Source organism: Tursiops truncatus, chromosome 13, assembly GCF_011762595.2.
Source record: "Tursiops truncatus isolate mTurTru1 chromosome 13, mTurTru1.mat.Y, whole genome shotgun sequence".
NCBI lineage: Eukaryota > Metazoa > Chordata > Mammalia > Artiodactyla > Delphinidae > Tursiops > Tursiops truncatus.
Window position 1 is genome coordinate 75,831,965 of NC_047046.1, and position 18,029 is coordinate 75,849,993.

At 38.5% G+C, this 18,029-nt stretch overlaps 1 protein-coding gene across 3 annotated transcripts in view; it reads left to right on the forward strand.

Annotated features, from left to right (window-relative positions):
• PHLPP1 (PH domain and leucine rich repeat protein phosphatase 1) overlaps window positions 1-18,029 on the forward strand; it is a 216,391-nt gene that overhangs the window by 92,248 nt on the left and 106,114 nt on the right. For all 3 annotated transcript variants that reach the window (XM_033837820.2, XM_033837819.2, XM_019936387.3), the window contains exon 2: window positions 14,505-14,701. In XM_033837820.2, coding sequence (XP_033693711.1) covers window positions 14,505-14,701 — 197 coding nt within the window. The remainder of the gene's footprint in view (window positions 1-14,504; window positions 14,702-18,029) is intronic.

Below are 18,029 nucleotides of genomic sequence, written 5' to 3' on the forward strand. Positions count from 1 at the left end.
CATAGAATGAAAATGAAGAAACAGTTATCAATAATGAAGAAATGAGAAAACAAAGGATAGTTCTATGAGCGTATCTTGCCAGTCTTCTAAATAGAAAGGCTGAGAACTTGGGAAGGTGTATGATACAATAGAAGGCTAAATAAAGCAGGATATAAAATGCTGGGCATGTTATGATTATATGTATGTAAATGATTTGCAAATTTTAAAAAAAACTGAAAAAATTCAGCAAAATATTTATAATACTGGGAAGAAAGTAGGATTATGTTTATTTTCTTGTTTTTAACTCCCCTTTCTTTTAAACTTTTGATGATAGAGTTGTACTTAAAATAATAATTGAAAAAATTTCAGTGGAAACATAGTGGATTTTTTTTTTTTTTTGCGGTACGCGGGCCTCTCACTGCTGTGGCCTTTCCCGTTGCGGAGCACAGGCTCCGGACGCGCAGGCTCAGCGGCCATGGCTCACAGGCCCAGCCGCTCCGCGGCATGTGGGATCTTCCCGGACCGGGGCACGAACCCGCGTCCCCTGCATTGGCAGGTGTACTCTCAACCACTGTGCCACCAGGGAAGCCCCATAGTGGATTTTGTGTGTGATTCTGAGAAAGTTTAAAATAAAGATCTTGAAGTTTCCTATAAGTAAATCATAGGAATGGGCTAAATGTGGGAGGTTTTATAATTTTTTTTTAGAGATTTCTAATAAGTTGAGGAATTGTCATCTATTTGGAATGGGTGAGTTTTAGACATTTCTGAGATTATGTTTGTACAAAATAGTTTAAGGACAGTGTTAGAACTTCCGAATCTAGACTCATCATCTTTGGTGTAATCAGCCTTGTAGGGAAATGGGTAGGTAGTCAAATGAATGTTACCTAATGCAGTAGAGAGTAGGGGAAAATAAGGTTTTTCGGAAATTGTTCTGCTTTTGAAATCTTTGTTTTTGTTTTTAAAAGTCAAATTACACGTTATCAGTATGTATTATAAAGTGGAAAGTAAACTCTAACCTCATCTCTCAGAGAGAACCACTGTGGAAAAGAATTTTGAATCACATTGCATCTTACGTGATTGTGTCGATATTGTTCTTTGTTACCTTGTCAAGTCACCTTGGCTGAAGTCTGTTCTTCTAGGCAAAGCGAACTGAAATATAGTTTTTTTGTTTTGTTTTTTACTATGTCTTAGGAGAGAGGAATAGCGGTGTGGATTATCCAAAAATTATTCATGCTTGATTTTAGAATTTTTATTTTAGTGTTTGCATGTGTGTGGGTGCCTGGCTAGAACGTTCCAGCACTCCTAATAAAATCATCTCACAGTGAAGACTTGATTCAGCTGGAGCTGTGGAGCTGTCTAGCTTCATCATCCTGATTTCCACATGCACAGCAGCGTGCATCACCTCTGACACAAGTCCCAATTTGTATCTACAGGAGGTAGTGAGTGTGTTGTTTATTCTTTTGGGAGCAGTTAGAGTAAATAGGGTATACTGACCATTAGGCATTCTCAGATTTAAGATTTAGTGATTCCTGAGGTCTCTAAAACCTCATGATATATAGTAATTTGCAGTTTTTCTGGGGCACAAATTTGAATCGAGCCTACCCTGAGGCCTGCTGCCCAGCCTCGTCATTTCAGTGAAGTTCAGCTGTTTCTCCTCACAAATGGTGCTTTAATGCTTGTGCCTTATGCCATTATTCTTTGTGGAGAACTACCACAGAAATAAGGCAGCTGGGAAAGCAGGTGATGAAAATTCTGAAGTCTACCGAAGGGAGGGTTTTTAGCCAGAAAATAGAAGGTGTAGGTAATTTAAGAATGTCAAATGTGGTAGAAGTTTAACAAATGTATGGACCTGAACAAGTCTACCATTCATTATAATGGAAATGACAACAAAAAAGTGAGTGAAACTGTTTCAGTGATTGTTGTAGCCAAGGAAAAAAATGCTCATCAGATGAGAAAGAAATCTCAAGAGAATGTTGAAAAGGCTCTTAAGGTATGGTCTGGTCATGCACAGGAAAGATGAGACTGCCATTTCTGGGAAGTAACAGATGGTGAAGACATTGAACTGACAGGTGCAGGTTGATTTGATAAAGTCTTTCAAATGTGTATTTTTGCCAAATATGAAGTTAATGAGGGGAGGCCACACCAGCTAGCCATATAGTGCTCTGGAACTGAGCTGAAGAAGCTCATAAAGCAGGGAAAGGTTGTGGTCTCTGGAATGCAAAACTGTAATGAAACCCACATTTGAAGAAAATACCTTCTCTAAATATATGTCCCATGAAGAGACATGAGCATCGGATATTCAGATAACTAGGGATAATTTTGATGATGGAGTTTAAATATGCCTAGGCAATGAATCTAGTTCCCTGCGAGGACAGGAGGTGCGGGGAGGAAGGAGGGAGGAGGGGAGTGTAAAAGGCAGCACCAGCTTTCTAGTTCATTCCCAGCTGCCTCCCTCGTCTTTTCCCCAAATTGATTCACCTGCTTCTTTGGTCAGTGTTAATCAAACGCAGATGATCCACCAGGTCAAAAAGTCATTGTTAACCTGATACTGTAACTCAGTGGGTCTCAAATTGTGGTCCTCAGACCTGCAACATCAGCAAAATCTCAGGCCTCCACCCAGAATTACTGAGTCAGAAACTCTGGGTGGTGGAGCCTTGCAGTCTGTTTATAGCAAGGCCTTCCTGGTGGTTTTGGTGCATGCTAAAGTCTGAGGCCCTCCGTTGTAGCTTGTCTTCATGCAGCATTTCCTTTCAGCATTTTAATTTAATTTAATGTCGTTTAAGTTATCGTTTAATTTAATATCGTTGCACACAATGTATAGTCATAGTAATTATCTTTATTTGATTTTTCAGAGTTTTAAAATTTATGGATAATTTTACTGGTTTGTATTAGAGTTTGCTTTGGTGGATTTTTTAAAAATTACTTTGGCCCTGTGTTTACATAATCTGTACGAGTGTGAAGGGGTAGCGCACATTTTCCAGGCACTATTTTTATGAATATTATAGGGGGAATTATAAGCTCTGGTGATATTCAAGAACTTAGAGATTAGAGAAAGGTTCAGGGCATGACATTTCTCAGGGATAAGGGTCTACACTAATTTGGGAGGCATAAATAAACCTTATCAGATTGAGTAGCTGTCAGTAAGAAGCAAGATTTACTGGGCAGTTGACTTTGTATATTTTGATCTGATGCGTAAATTAACCATCTCCCAAATATATTTAGCAGCTGGTTGTCATTTCCATCAGCTAAAAGCAACTAGTCTTAAATCTGTTTCAAAGCTCCTGCCAGCACACCTTGCTGAGCTTGCTTCGACTTTCAGCTCTAAGACAAAATTCCCAGCTGCCAGTTCAACGCTCAGGTCTCTGGACCTTTGTTATGGGGTCGTCTAAATCCTTCTGCCAGCTCTTGAAATGAACCTGGGCAAATAATTTAATTCAGTCTTTCTGACACTTCAGGTAGTCAAGAAGGATTTAAGGATTTATATGCAATAAGCAACTAGTTTTATCAATCTAAGCTCTAAAGGTAGAGAAGGTGAGGTGAGAGTTGAGTGTTCTCACTTACTTCTGACCATTTTCAGCTCCAGGGACATGGTAAATTCTTCCACTATGTCTTATGTACTGATCAGACTTTCTTACTTTTTGGTGCTGTATTATCATGAACACTTTCATTCTTTCAAGTTGTTGACATTGTGATTGCTTAACGTGCTGTTCTTATTATTGTTTTTATTATTTTGGATTACACTAGACCCTCACTAGGTTATCCAAAGTCCTGTAAATATTTTTGTAGATTATTTTAGGGAAATGTAGGTTATTTATGTTTCACTATGTTCAGGTAAATAGAACTAAGTGAAACCAACACAGTAAAGTTGTATTAGTTATTGCCTCAAAACTCAGTGGCTTCAAACAGCACACATTTATTGTCTCATGATTTCTCTGAGTCTGGAGTGACTTAGCTGGGTAGTTCTGGCTAGAGATTATCACGAAGTTTGCAGCCAAGATGTCCTAGGGGCACAGTTCTCTTGACAGGGACTGGAGGATCTAGGGGCTTGACAGGGACTGGAGGATCTTTCCAGTATGGCTTGCTCACCTGGCTTCTGAAGAGGCCTCAGTTTCCTTTCGGCTGTTGGCAGGAAGTTTCAGTTCCTCACCTGTTGGCCTTTTCATAGAGTCCCTAGGGTGTCCGCATGGCAGCTGGCTTCCTCAGAGGGAGTGATCCTAGAGGGGGTAAGGTGGAAGCTATTTGCCTTTTATGACCTGGTTTCAGAAGTTACAGCAGCCATTGAGTCTGCTACATTCTATTTGTTAGAAGCTAGTCGCTAAGTACAGTCCACAAGCAAAGGGAATGGGATTGGGCTCCACCTTTGAAGGGAAGAATTAAAAAAAATTTGTGGACATATTTTCAAACTACCACAGATAGACACTAGGATATATTTGACAAAGACATGTAATTGGCAACAACCAAATTTGTACTTATTTCTGTGTTGTTCAGTTAAACAACTGCTTCTAGTTAAAGCAGGTGTTTCTGCTACTATATATGTTCCCGAAACTTATGTTCTCCAAAGTTGAAAATTAAAAATAAAAATGTTTATGGGAAAATAGAGTTGGAGAGTGGCAGGACTCTAAGTCCAAGCATCTTTATAACCAAAATACTAACAAAAATAATAATGGATACCTCAGGGGATAACCTGGGCAGCCTAGGCAGGTAACTTGTTGTGTCTGGAAGCTACAGACACAATATTAGGGAATATTAAAAATGCACAATTAAAAAAAAATTTAAAAAAAATGCACAATTACATAAGAGTAGAAATGTTGACTTGTGGACATTGAGACTGCATTTACCATGGGCTTTTTTCCTTTGTTTTTGAAAGTTATAATTCCACTCCCAATATTCTGGCTCCCCGTGCCTAGAGTAAATCCTTATGGACCAATACTATGCATATCATACTGACTTCATTCCCCTATTTATGATCATAAATGAATTAATTAGTATTAATGAAACATATTGTAGCAGAATGGACTGTAGTTAGTTTTCTTTAAATAAATACTTCTCTTCTAATCATGTTTATTCATTTATTTAATAAAATTCCCTTATGAAAGATAAAACATGAGTAGACTTAATTTCAGAAGCTCCTGGTCAAAATTCTAAGTTAGTAAGATCCAAAGAAGTGATGTTTTATTATATTCTTCACTCCTCCTCAAAGCTGAAATTCTCTCATCTTGAGGAATAACATTTAAGTTTAGTCTTTTTTTTTTTTAACATCTTTCTTGGAGTATAATTGCTTTACAATGTTGTGTTAGTTTCTGCTGTATAACAAAGTGAATCAGCTATACGTATACATATATCCCCATATCCCCTCCCTCTTGCGTCTCCCTCCCACCAAGTTTAGGCTTTAAACTACAGAAGAGAAGAGAAGGAGAAGAGAGAAGAAAAAGAAAAGAAACGAGCAAAAACCCAAACTCTTATTTTTAAAAATGGAGGGGTTTTTCTGATCATCACAACGATCTCTGTTCTTTGATCCAGACTGCTGTTTATGTATATAGGGCTTGTTAAAATACAGATTACTGGGCTTCATCCTCAGAGATGCCAATTCTGTACTTCTAGGGTGGGGCCTGAGAATTTGTGTTTCTGATAAGTTTCCAGGTGATTCTGGTACTACTGGTCTTGGGACCATACTTTTAAAAACCACTCTGTCTGAAGCAACTGCTATAACAATCTGTCCTACTCCCACCTGAGTCAACAAAGGAGGTTATTTTAGAATTCTCAGGATTTTTCTGTCAGAGTTGGTCTATCCAGTTATCTTAGTTATATCCGTTAAGGTTGAAGTTCTAATATTTGCGACAGTGTAGAGAGATTAATGAACTATGCATTATTCTTTTTACATTTGTTTTTGAAAGGTAGTATAGTGACACCCAGCTTAACCAGAAGTGAATCGTTCAGAAGACTGAACTATTTAGATTAATACTTATAAATATGCAAGTCAAGAAGGCCCTCTGAGTGGAGGAAAAGAGCACAAAGTTTAGACCTTTACTTTGAAAGAGGGTAGAGAGCTAACTTTAGGCCTATTGTTTTAGGATTGAATGTAAAGTAAGGCAGTAAATTAGAAGTTGCTTATATACTCATTACTGTCAATAATTGGAAAAGAAGAGTCAAAGAACTATGATAATACTGAAGTTTGGAGCTATTTTTGGACAAGAGCAGATAGCTCTTCTAGTCTACTGGTCCCACAGAGTTTCTCTGAATTTCTGAATACAGGAATATATTGAGAACCCACACTTTAAAGAAAATCTTTAATTATGTGAAACATACTTTTGTAATCTATAAAAGTGAACGGTATGTATGAGAAAGAATTAAATTTAAATATTTGGCACTTGGTTCCAGCCAAGATGGAGTAACAGCGGCTGCATTTACTCTTTAACCTAAAAGAAGAAACAACTAAAAATCAGATGAAATATATGAAACAGCTTTCAGACATTGGGCATCAGGCAGCACAAGACACAAAATCCCACAACAGGTGTGCTCCTTGAGAGAAAGGAAACAGATTAAAACAACCCTAAACCTGTATCATCTTACTGACGGTGGGAAAGAGTTCCAGGATTAAGTTGTAGGGAGGAGGAACCCAGGCAGAGCCTGGTATGCACAGTGAGTTCAGGAGACAGAGCTGGGAGTCCATTGAAGCTAAGCAGTTTGAGTGTACAGAGTAGAGTGCTGGAGAGGAAAGAGCTGCTCAGAGAGTCCTGGACATGTGCAAGGAGTCATCATTGAGCCTTCAGCTGAGTGCTGATCAGTCATTTATGTGAAGAAGAAACTATGTGAGGCTGGGGTTTAAAAACACTGAAAAGGAGCAGAGGGAATAAACCTTGAAGCTCACACAGGGCCAGGCAAAGTTCATGCTCCTACCAGCCAGACTGGAGAATCTTATAATTTAGAGGATGTCAGTTAGAGTATTGCTTGCTAATATTGGTATTATAAATCTAGACTTAAGGCTGCTCTGGTCTTATATGACAAATCCCAGAGAGCAAGCCTGGTAAGAACCAAACTGTTTTCAACTAACTTAATTGTGTCCCAGAACAAAACTCCATAATATTCATATAAATACAAAAATATCCAGCACTCGACAAGATAAAACTCCTAATGACTAGCATCCAAACAAAAATTACCAGGTGTGCAAAGAAGCAGGAAAATAAGACCCATAAGAGAAAATGATAAAATAAAACTGACACAGAAGTGATACAGATGATAGAATTAGTTGACAGGGACACTTAAGCAGCTATTATAATTGTTTCATATATTCATGAAGGTAAAAAAAGGCATATTAAGGAGTGACATGGAAGATATATACATATATGTGTATATGTATGTGTATATAAGTATGTACCCACATATAGCCAAATTGAACTTCTAGAGATGAGAAGTACACTGGATGGAATTAACAGTAGATTAAACACTGGAGAGAAACAATTAGTAACCTGAAACCACAACATACCAGAATTTGTGGAATGCAGCTAAAGCAGTACTTAGAAGGAAGTTTATAGCACTTAAATGCCTATATTAAGAAAAAAGAAAAGCCTCAAGTCAGTGACCTCAGTTTCCACATGAAGAAAATAGAAAAAATAAGCAAAAATTAATCCTAAGATTAGTAAGAGAAACAATGATAAGAACAGATATAAATGAAACCATAAACAGAAAAACAGTAGAGAATGAAACCGAAACCTGGTTCTTTGAGTTGTTTAATAAAATTGGAGGAAGGGGGAAGGGTAAGCTGGGATGAAGTGAGAGAGTGGCATGGACATATATACACTACCAAATGTAAAATAGCTAGTAGGAAGCAGCCGCATAGCACAGGGAGATCAGCTCGGTGCTTTGTGACCACCTAGAGGGGTGGAATAGGGAGGGTGGGAGGGAAATGCAAGAGGGAGGAGATAGGGGGATATATATGTATAGCTGATTCACTTTGTTATAAAGCAGAAACTAACATACCATTGTGAAGCAGTTATGCTCTAATAAAGGTGTTTTAAAAAAAAATGGATGGATGACTCGTAAAGATCAAATCTTGTATTCTTTGCTAACTATTGTTGGGAGGAAATATGGGGCAGTAAAAAGACAATGAATAATCTGATCCTCTAGTTTTGTATATTGGTCCTGTATAAACCAACTTGTGACATAGGACAAAATAATTTAAACACTTTATTTAATATTCTTATCTTTAAAATAAAGACAAAAACTCCTCCCTCAGTTTTTTATGAGAAAAAAGATATAATAAATCCAAACAAAGTTATAAAATATTATAATAAACATTTTTATGTGAAAAAAATAAATAAAAAATAAAATTGCTAATCTTCTAATCTAAACTGATCAAGAAAAGATAGAAGTTCATCTCCTAGAGTAATGGAAGTGAAAACAAAAATAAACAAATGGGACCTAATTAATCATAAAAGCTTTTGCACAGTGAAGGAAACCATAAACAAAACCAAAAGGCAACCTACAGAATGGGAGAAAATATTTGCAAACAATGCAGACTGAAAGGGATTAATTTCCAAAATATACACACAATTCATAGGACTCAATATCCAAAAAACCAAACAACCCAATTAAAAAATGGGCAGAAGATCTAAATAGACATTTCTCCAAAGAAGGCATACAGATGGCCAACAGACATATGAAAAAATGCTCAACATTGATAATCGTTAGAGAAATGCAGATCAAGGCTACAGGCCAACAGACATATGAAAAAATGCTCAACATTGATAATCGTTAGAGAAATGCAAATCAAGACTACAATGAGGTATCACCTCACTCTGGTCAAAAAGTGTACAAATAATAAATTCTGGAGAGAGTGTGGAGAAAAAGGAACCCTCCTGCACTATTGGTGGGAATGTAAATTGGTAGAACCACTATGGAGAATAGTATGGAGGTTCTTTAAAAAACTAAAAATAGAGTTACCATATGATCCTGCAATCCCACTCCTGGGCATATACCCAGAGAAAACCATAATTCAAAAATGTATATGCACCCCAGCGTTCATTGTGGCACTGTTTACAGTAGCCGAGACATGGAAGCAACCTAAATGTCCATCAACAGATGAATGGCTAAAGAAGATGCGGTATATATATATATACAATGGAATATTACTCAGCCATAAGAATGAAATGCCATTTGCAGCAACATGGATGGACCTGGAGATTATCATACTAAGTGAAGTAAGCCAGACAAAGACAAATATCATACAATATCGCTTATATGTAGAATTAAAAAAAAAGATACAAATGAACTTATTTACAAAACAGAAGAAAAAAAAGGAAGAGGTACGTTGCCAGTATCAGGAATGAAAGAGGTGACATCACTACAGTTTTTTATTGATATTAAAAGGATAATAAGGAAATATTGTGAACAACTGTATGTCAACTATATGAAAACTTAAATGAAATGGACAAACTTTTAAAAAGTCAAACCACGAAGGCTTACTCAAGAATATCTAGATAATGGAATAGCATAGCCCTAACTCTAGTAAAGAAATTGAACTTATAGTTAAACACTCTCCCCCCCACACACAACAAAAAACAAACAAACAAACAAAAACCAGAAAAAGCAAGACTCCAGATCCAGAAGTCTTCACTGGGGAATTCGACCAGATGTTTAAGGATGAAATGATACCAATTTCATCCAAATTATTCCAGAAAAGTAGAGGAAAGAATTCTTCAGCTCAGTCTATGAAGCCAGCAATACCCTCGCCCCTGACACCAAATCCAGAATGTTTTTAACCATTTAAAAATTTTTATTTATTTATTTTTGGCTGTGTTGGGTCTTTGTTGCTGCACGTGGGCTTTCTCTGGTTGCGGTGAGCGGGGGCTACTCTTTGTTGCAGTGTGCGGGCTTCTCATTGTGGTGGCTTCCCTTGTTGCAGAGCACAGGCTCCAGGTGTGCGGGCTTCAGTAGTTGCAGCATGCAGGCTCAGCAGTTGTGGCTCACGGGCTCTAGAGTGCAGGCTCAGTAGTTGTGGCGCACAGGCTTAGTTGCTCCGTGGCATGTGGGATCTTCCAGGACCAGGGATTGAACCAGTGTTTCCTGCATTGGCAGGCAGATTCTTAACCACTGCACCACCAGGGAAGACCCCCAGAATGTTTATATATATATATATATATTCTTTATCAGATTCTTTTCCATTATCGGTTGGAACTATTGAATATAGTTCCCTGTGCCAATTTGTTGTTCTTAATGGTGAAAAACTGAATGCTAGGGCTTCCCTGGTGGTGCAGTGGTTGAGAGTCTGCCTGCTGATGCAGCAGACGCGGGTTCGTGCCCCAGTCTGGGGGGATCCCATGTGCCGTGGAGCGGCTGGGCCCGTGGGCCGTGGCCGCTGGGCCTGCACGTCTGGAGCCTGTGCTCCACAGCGGGAGAGGCCAAAACAGTGAGAGGCCCTTGTACCGCAAAAAAAAAAAAAAAAAGATTTCGAAAAACTGAATGCTACTCCCCTAAGATTAGGAAAACGGAAAGGATGTCTGCTTTCACTAGTTCTGTTCATTATTATATGGAAGGTTCTAGCTTGTGCAGCAAGGCAAGAAAAAGAAATAAAAGACAGCCTGATTGCAGTGGAAGAAGTAAAGCTGTCATTCTTCACAGGAGAGGACTCATTTTACCTGATTTCAGGACTAATTATAAAGATTCAGTAATCAGGATACTGTGATATTGGTCGAAGATAGACAAATAGATGAGTGGGATGGGAAGAACCAAGAAATTGACCCACCCAACTATGGTCAATAGAATTTTGATACAGGTGCCAAAGCACTTCAGCGGGAATGGATAATCTTTTTTTTTTTAAAATAAAATTATTTATTTATTTATATTTTTTATTTTTGGCTGTGTTGGATCTTCGTTGCTGCCCACGGGCTTTCTCTAGTTGCGGCGAGCAGGGGCTACTCTTCGTTGGGGTGTGCGGGCTACTCAGTGCAGTGGCTTCTCTTGTTGCAGAGCACGGGCTCTAGGCCACGCGGGCTTCAGTAGTTGCAGTACATGGGCTCTGTAGTTGTGGCTCACGGGCTCCAGAATGCAGGCTCAGTAGTTGTGGCTCACGGGCTTAGTTGCTTTGCGGCATGTGGGATCTTCCTGGACCAGGGCTCGAACCCATGTCCCCTGCATTGGCAGGCGGATTCTTAACCACTGTGCTACCAGGGAACTCCCAATGGATAATCTTTTTAACAGAAAGTTATGGAATAATTTAGATAGCCACTTGTCAAAAAACAAAAATAAAAACCTCCTGAACCTCTACTTATTTCTTGCTGTGTACAAAAATTAACTTGAAATTAATTATCGGCCTAAATGTGAGAATTAAACCTATGAAACTTACAGCAGAAAACATAGGAGAAAATTATAGTGACCTTGAGTTTGTCAGAGAGTTCTTAAATACAACACAAAAAACACTAATTGTGAAAGCTAAATCAGATATTTGGACTTCATTAAAATCAAAACTTTTGCTTTCCCAAAGTACTGTCAAGAAAATGAAAAAGCAAGCCAGACTGGGAGAAAATATTTGCAAGTTACACATTTGACAAAGGACTTGTATTCAGAATATGTGAGGAACTCAATCCAGTTAAAATTAGATACAAGATTTGAATTAGTCACCTCAGCAAAGAAGGTATGTGAATTGCAAATAAGCTCTTGAGAAGATGATCAGCATCATTAGGAGAATGCAAATTTAATCTATAATGAGGTACCATTACATGTGTACTAGAACAGCTAAAAGTGTTGACAAGGAGGTAGAGCAACTGGAACTCTCCTGCATTAGAGATGGACATGTCAAATAGTACAACCCAGCCATTCCAGTCCCACGTGTTTACCCAAGATAAATAAAAGGATATATCCACACAAGAATGTTTATACCAATGTTTTCAGTCAAGATAAGCAAACAATGTGGAAACAGTCCAAATGTCTATCAGCAGATGAATGGTTAAACAAAATGTGATATATTCATGCAGTGGAATACTACTCAGCAATAAAAAGGAATGAACTCTTGGCACACTCAACAACACGGACAAAAAGTGACAAAACAGATCAGCAGTCGCCTGAGCGTGGGAGGCCCTAGGTGGGGGTGGGGGGTGGGGTGGGAGGGAGAGGGAGGGATCACAGTGGGCACGAGAAACTGTTAGCGATGATCAGTGTGCTCGTTTTCCAGCTCATTTATAGGTTTACATATGTCAAATCTTATCAAATTGCCATGTGCCAAGTGAGTAAGAGAGGGGAAGCATGTTTTAAATCATTCTCTGTTGTGTTCAGGTTTCTCTCTCAGCTTGAAATACTTGCTTTTGCTGTCCATCTTTCGCCCCAGATCGTATAAGAAGTGCCTTAAACCTGTAGGATTATTTCTAAAGGAAAAGTTACAACAGTGGATCCAACTTTAATTTGGTGGGCATTGGTTCAGACTGGGATGTTTAGGGCAGGGACAGACTAATCTTACCATTAGGTTCCAGGACTGTTCAGGCCCCTTGGCAGTTTTTCTAAAGAGGGACCAAAAAGCCAGTGTCTGTTGGTGTCTCCATACTTTTCTCGTATGTATCCCTTCTAGCCTTAGTCCTCCATCTGGCGATTTGCTCTGAGGCTTTCTCTAGGATTTTTGTGGAGTTGGAGAATTGAAGGGCTGTTGCTTATGTACCTCTGTTGTCTTTTTCTTCAGTCTCTAATTAAATCACAGATCTCTGTAACTGTGACGGGTTAACAAGTGTCCTTGAAGCCACTCTCTGATGTGACTGAATAAAATGCCTGCTTCTTTGCATTCATTAGTGTGTGTTTGTGTGTAAGTATTTATATCAGATCCCTTGTTAAAGAATGTTAGTGTATTACAGTCATGGAAATTGGATCTTGTAAATGTGTTGTCCATTATTTTTAGCCTTGCACGTACCTTTCAGTTTTCTGAATCTCCTGTCCCACTTCTTCTCTACAGGAAGAGAGACTATAATGTAGAGAGGAGCTCTTAGACTGGGAGCCTGGGCATCTCTCTCTGTGGGTGTAAATGAACTTGTGCAGAATGCAACAAGTGAATGACTGTGGTCTGATCCATCACTGGCAGACTTTGACAAGTCCTATCTATATGGAAGTCTCCTGGGCTTCCTATCCCTTTGTGGGGGTGTTAGCATTTGGTAGACAAACATCTCAGTGGAGCTCTCCACTGAGGATGCTAGCTGTGTAGTTGTTTGCTGGGCCCAGGTTCAAAAAGGTGGACCACTTTTAGACTTCATTCTAGCCTAGGCCAAGCAAATTTATGCAGTCTACAGTATTTATTTCATAAAACATTTTGATATACTGGGAGAAAGAGGAAGTGAAATTCAAACCTGCTGGTTTTGTTGTTTGCAAACATCTCTGCCCAAAGGTGTGTATTGGGAGGCTTCAAACAGTTTTTGGACCTTCTTGAGATCTATTTTTGGTGCTGCTGTTCTTCCTTCTCCAGTAGCTATTAGACATCTACCAAAACTACTTGGCATTTATGTTAGTTTTTTTTTTTTGCGGTACGCGGGCCTCTCACTGTTGTGGCCTCTCGCGTTGCGGAGCACAGGCTCTGGATGCGCAGGCTCAGCGGCCATGGCTTACGGGCCCAGCCGCTCCGTGGCACGTGGGACCATCCCGGACCGGGGCACGAACCTGTGCCCCCTGCATCGACAGGCGGACGCTCAACCACTGTGCCACCAGGGAAGCCCATTTCTTTTTTTTTTTTAATAAATTTATTTTATTTATTTATTTATTTTTGGCTGTGTTGGGTCTTCGTTGCTCTGCACCGGCTTTCTCTAGTTGTGGTGAGCGGGGTCTACTCTTCATCGCGGTGCGTGGGCTTCTCATTGTGGTGGCTTCTCTTGTTGCGGAGCACGGGCTCCAGGCGTGCGGGCTTCAGTAGTTGTGGCTCGTGGGCTCTAGAGTGCAGGCTCAGTAGTTGTGGCGCATGGGCTTAGTTGCTCCGAGGCATGTGGGATCTTCCCGGACCAGGGCTCGAACCTGTGTCCCCTGCATTGGCAGGTGGATTCTTAACCACCTTGCCACCAGGGAAGCCCAAGTCTTTTATTTTTAATTGTCCCCTTATTAGTAAATGTACATTAAATATCTGTAGGAGGAAGAATATGAGTGGCTAATTCCATTAAAACTGATTAGTTTCATTAGATGCTAGATCTTGAATGTTATCTTTCTATATCAGTCTATAATATTTTCTTCTTAGTGTACTTAAATTAACTCTCGCATTCATGAAAATCTTGAAGCCATTTCTGTTTTAAATGTAAGATTAAATTATGCAGGATATAGCAGAAGAAACTTAGGTTATAAGCTTTTTAAGGAAAAAACTCTTCTTCACCTATATTAAAAGGTACATGTGGAGCAGATTTGGTAGTTCTTATCATAATTGCATTACTGCAGGTTTCAGATTCTCTCAATTATAAATTAGATTGTTTCCCTATAATTATTCTCTGTTGTCCAAGTAATTTATCTGATATGCTGATGAGTAGCAAAAAAGCCCATTTCTTTAAGACTAAAATGTTTGCTTGTGTTTGTTGCAGGAAAACCTCACAGCACTGGTAGCTCTGAACGGATTCAGCTCTCAGGAATGTATAATGTCCGTAAAGGCAAAATGCAGTTGCCAGTGAACCGATGGACCAGACGCCAAGTTATCCTGTGTGGGACCTGCCTAATAGTATCATCTGTGAAAGACAGCTTCACCGGAAAGATGCATGTTCTGCCACTAATTGGTGGGAAGGTAAGTTTAAAACAAACCAAATACTAACAGATTTCCCAGTGTCATTAAGAAGCTTACTTTGAGTCATTGCTGTAATAAGGGGTAGATGTTTTTTTTTTTTAAAAGAATTTCAATTAAAAAAAAATCTATTTATGTATTTATTTATTTTGGCTGTGCTGGGTCTTAATTGCAGCATGCAGGATCTTCATTGCGGCACGTGGGATCTTTTAGTTGCGGCATGGGGGCTGTTAGTTGTGGCATGCATGCGGTATCTAGTTCCCTGACCAGGGATTGAACCCAGGCCCCCTGCATTGGGAGTGTGGAGTCTTACCCACTGGACCACCAGGGAAGTCCCAGGGGTAGATGGTTTTTGACTCATCATTCCTGTTGTGCCTCCACCAGTGGACATTTTTGGTTGGTGGAGTTTTGGAAAATAACAATGCCATTGGCTCACATGAAGCCCTGGTTATGTTCACTTCTTAGTACATGCACCTTAACTATGTGACTGAAAATAGAGCAACTAGAATTTCACTGTTATATTTCAGACTGTAGGTGATAAATTATTATTTATGAGAAGATGTCTTTTGATATTGTGAGTATGTATTTTATAGTATAGTACAGTGATCCCCAAGTCCATGACCTTAGGATCATTCAGGCGTGCTTATCAAAGGTGAGACTCTCTAGCAGGAATCTGTGATCCCGCTTTGCCTTACCTCTCTGTTTATTTGTGATTAGTGACCAGTGGGGTTAGTACTTTTAGTTTATCACTATAGCTAGTCATGAATTTTGAACCTGAAATGCTACTCATTTCAGAGAAAACCTGTGATACAGCTGATAGATATTTCCAACATACTGGCTGCTTTTCTTTGGGCATGTTAACTATTTTATTCCTATCATTTATAAAATATCAACAGAAAGAACAAGATTGCTTAGGAAGGTATTACATTCTTTTCTTTGCCAGATTTATTTATAAACTCCAAGCACTGGTAGGGGTATCATTACCATAATTATATGTCAGTATTTCCTGATTTTTAAATGATATGATAATCTGTTAATAAAGGTAAAGGTAAATTTGGATGAAGAAATGGGTTTTTGGAAATCAGGGGCATATTAAAAATTTTTTTCTTGATCGATACTTGATCATTTAAAAAGATAGATTTGGCTAGTCTGTGAGGTGTGTTTAGGTCTGTTTCATTCACCCATTTTGAAACCATGGCTTCTTAACTTATGTCTGAGCATTGAAGCATTAGTGATAGTTTATTACTGAAGATCTTGTCCTTTGGATGGATCTGAAAACTTAGTCATCATTATTACTTCCATAACTCATCATTAAAAATGCATATTTAATGTTTGATGCCCTGATAGGTCAACAATCTGTTTCTTTCTTCTCTGGTGTTAGGCATTTGCATAGGCAAATTTAATATAACTATTATTAAATATCCTCTGTGGGGAAGCCACTTTGCTTGGCATCCCAGAAATACCAAGATGGGTAAGTCACCATCTCTGCCTTCGAATAGCTTATAATTACTATCTGGAAATGAAGGATGGACACAACAATATCTGCTCTACGAGAGGTGCAAAAAAGTAGGGTGGAAGATAAGTGGAAGAGATTACATTTTGTGGGGGGGAATCGGGATTTTGTGATGAAGGAGGTAGCAATTATGATAGAACTTGAAGGGTGAAAAATCTCTTGACATATAAAGGAGATGGTCAGAAAGATTATTGTGCTCAGAGAAGCAGAGACAGGGAAGCAGTGGAATGTTCAGGTAAGGTGAGAGAAGATCCAGTTATAATTAGCATTTTTATTCAGAGCTAGAGGCTTGTTCTGTTTCCCAGGCCTATTACTGGATGTACTTCTACCATTGAGTGAATAGAAAGTTAACAGCTTCTTTTTCTCACAGACAAAGCTTGTAAAACCTGTTTTGTGTTACACCTTTAAAAATAATTGAGTATGTTGAAAAATTATATTAACCACGTTAGGAAAAAATATTTCACTCTTTGCAATGTGAGTTTTCATTAATGTTTGTCTTTCCTTTTCTCATTCTGTTCTGTTGTTAAAGGAAAATCGGAGAGTAAATGGAAGAGGTTTTTTTGTTTTTGTTTTCTAATTTATATAAAAGAGCTAGAAATGAGGTGTGAGATAGGTGCTATAATTGCTGTGATAATCAATTTTGACACACTACTTGAGCATCATCATTATGTTTTCAAATATAGAATTCAAATATGAAGTTAAAGCTCTATTAAATTGTTGAAAGACATTTGTTTAATAAGTTTTTATTCATGTACAATTATTATATTTAATTTCTTCTTTAAAATTGAACATAAATTTTTAGATAACTTATTTACATTAATACTTTATGTAATATTTGTTAAGCTATGAGGCATAATAAGCTGAGTAACTGTTAACTTACTACTCAATTTAGGAAGTACAGCAGCATCAATACCAGTGTCTCTACCTGAGTTCTCTTTGCATCTGTCCCATTGCCTCCTCCTACCCCAGAGGAATCCACTGTCCTAGAATATGTATTCATCATTTGCTTACTGTTTTGAAATAACTTTTATCATATAACTATGTTTTGCTTGTTTTGATCTTGATAAAAATGGTATCATCCTGTTTGTGGTTTTCTGTGATTGAATTTTTTCACTCAATATTATGTTTCATAATAAGATTCCATATTACTTGCTATATATGGTTTTCATTTCTGTATAATGTTCCACTCTGTAAATGTTCCAAATTTCTGAAATATCTGAAGTAATTTTCTTGTTGATTGACATTTGGGTTGCTTCTAGTTTTCTGTTATAAATAGTTCTCTTGAGATAGTCTTATTTTGATATGCCTCCTGGTTTACAAGTAGTTTTTCTAGAGCAGCATTTCTTAACTCTTGTCGCTGTGCCTGAAGGGGACATTTGGTAATATGTGCAAGTGTTTTGATTGTCAAATGATTGGGTAGTCAGTTGATGTAAGCTAAGTTATGCTGTGGTAACAAAACCCCCAGATCTCAGTGACTTATCGTAACAGTTATTTCTCACTCACACTATTTGTCCAGTGCGGGTGGGTGGAGATTTCTTTTTTCAAGTAATTATGTACGAACCCAGCCTGATGGGGGTCCTTCTCTCTTATAATATTTGTAACACGTGGCTTCCTTTGCTGCTTAGGCAGAAGAAGAGGTAACTGGAGGGTCATTAGCTGGCTCTTGTATATCTGGTTGTAGAAGTGACACATGTCACTTCTGCTCATGGCTCATTGGCCAGAACTAGTCACATGACTCCATCTTAATTGCAAAGGTTCTGGGAAAAGTAGATAGTGTGTTTGGTTAATACTAGTATCTTTTGCTGCAAGGGGACACTA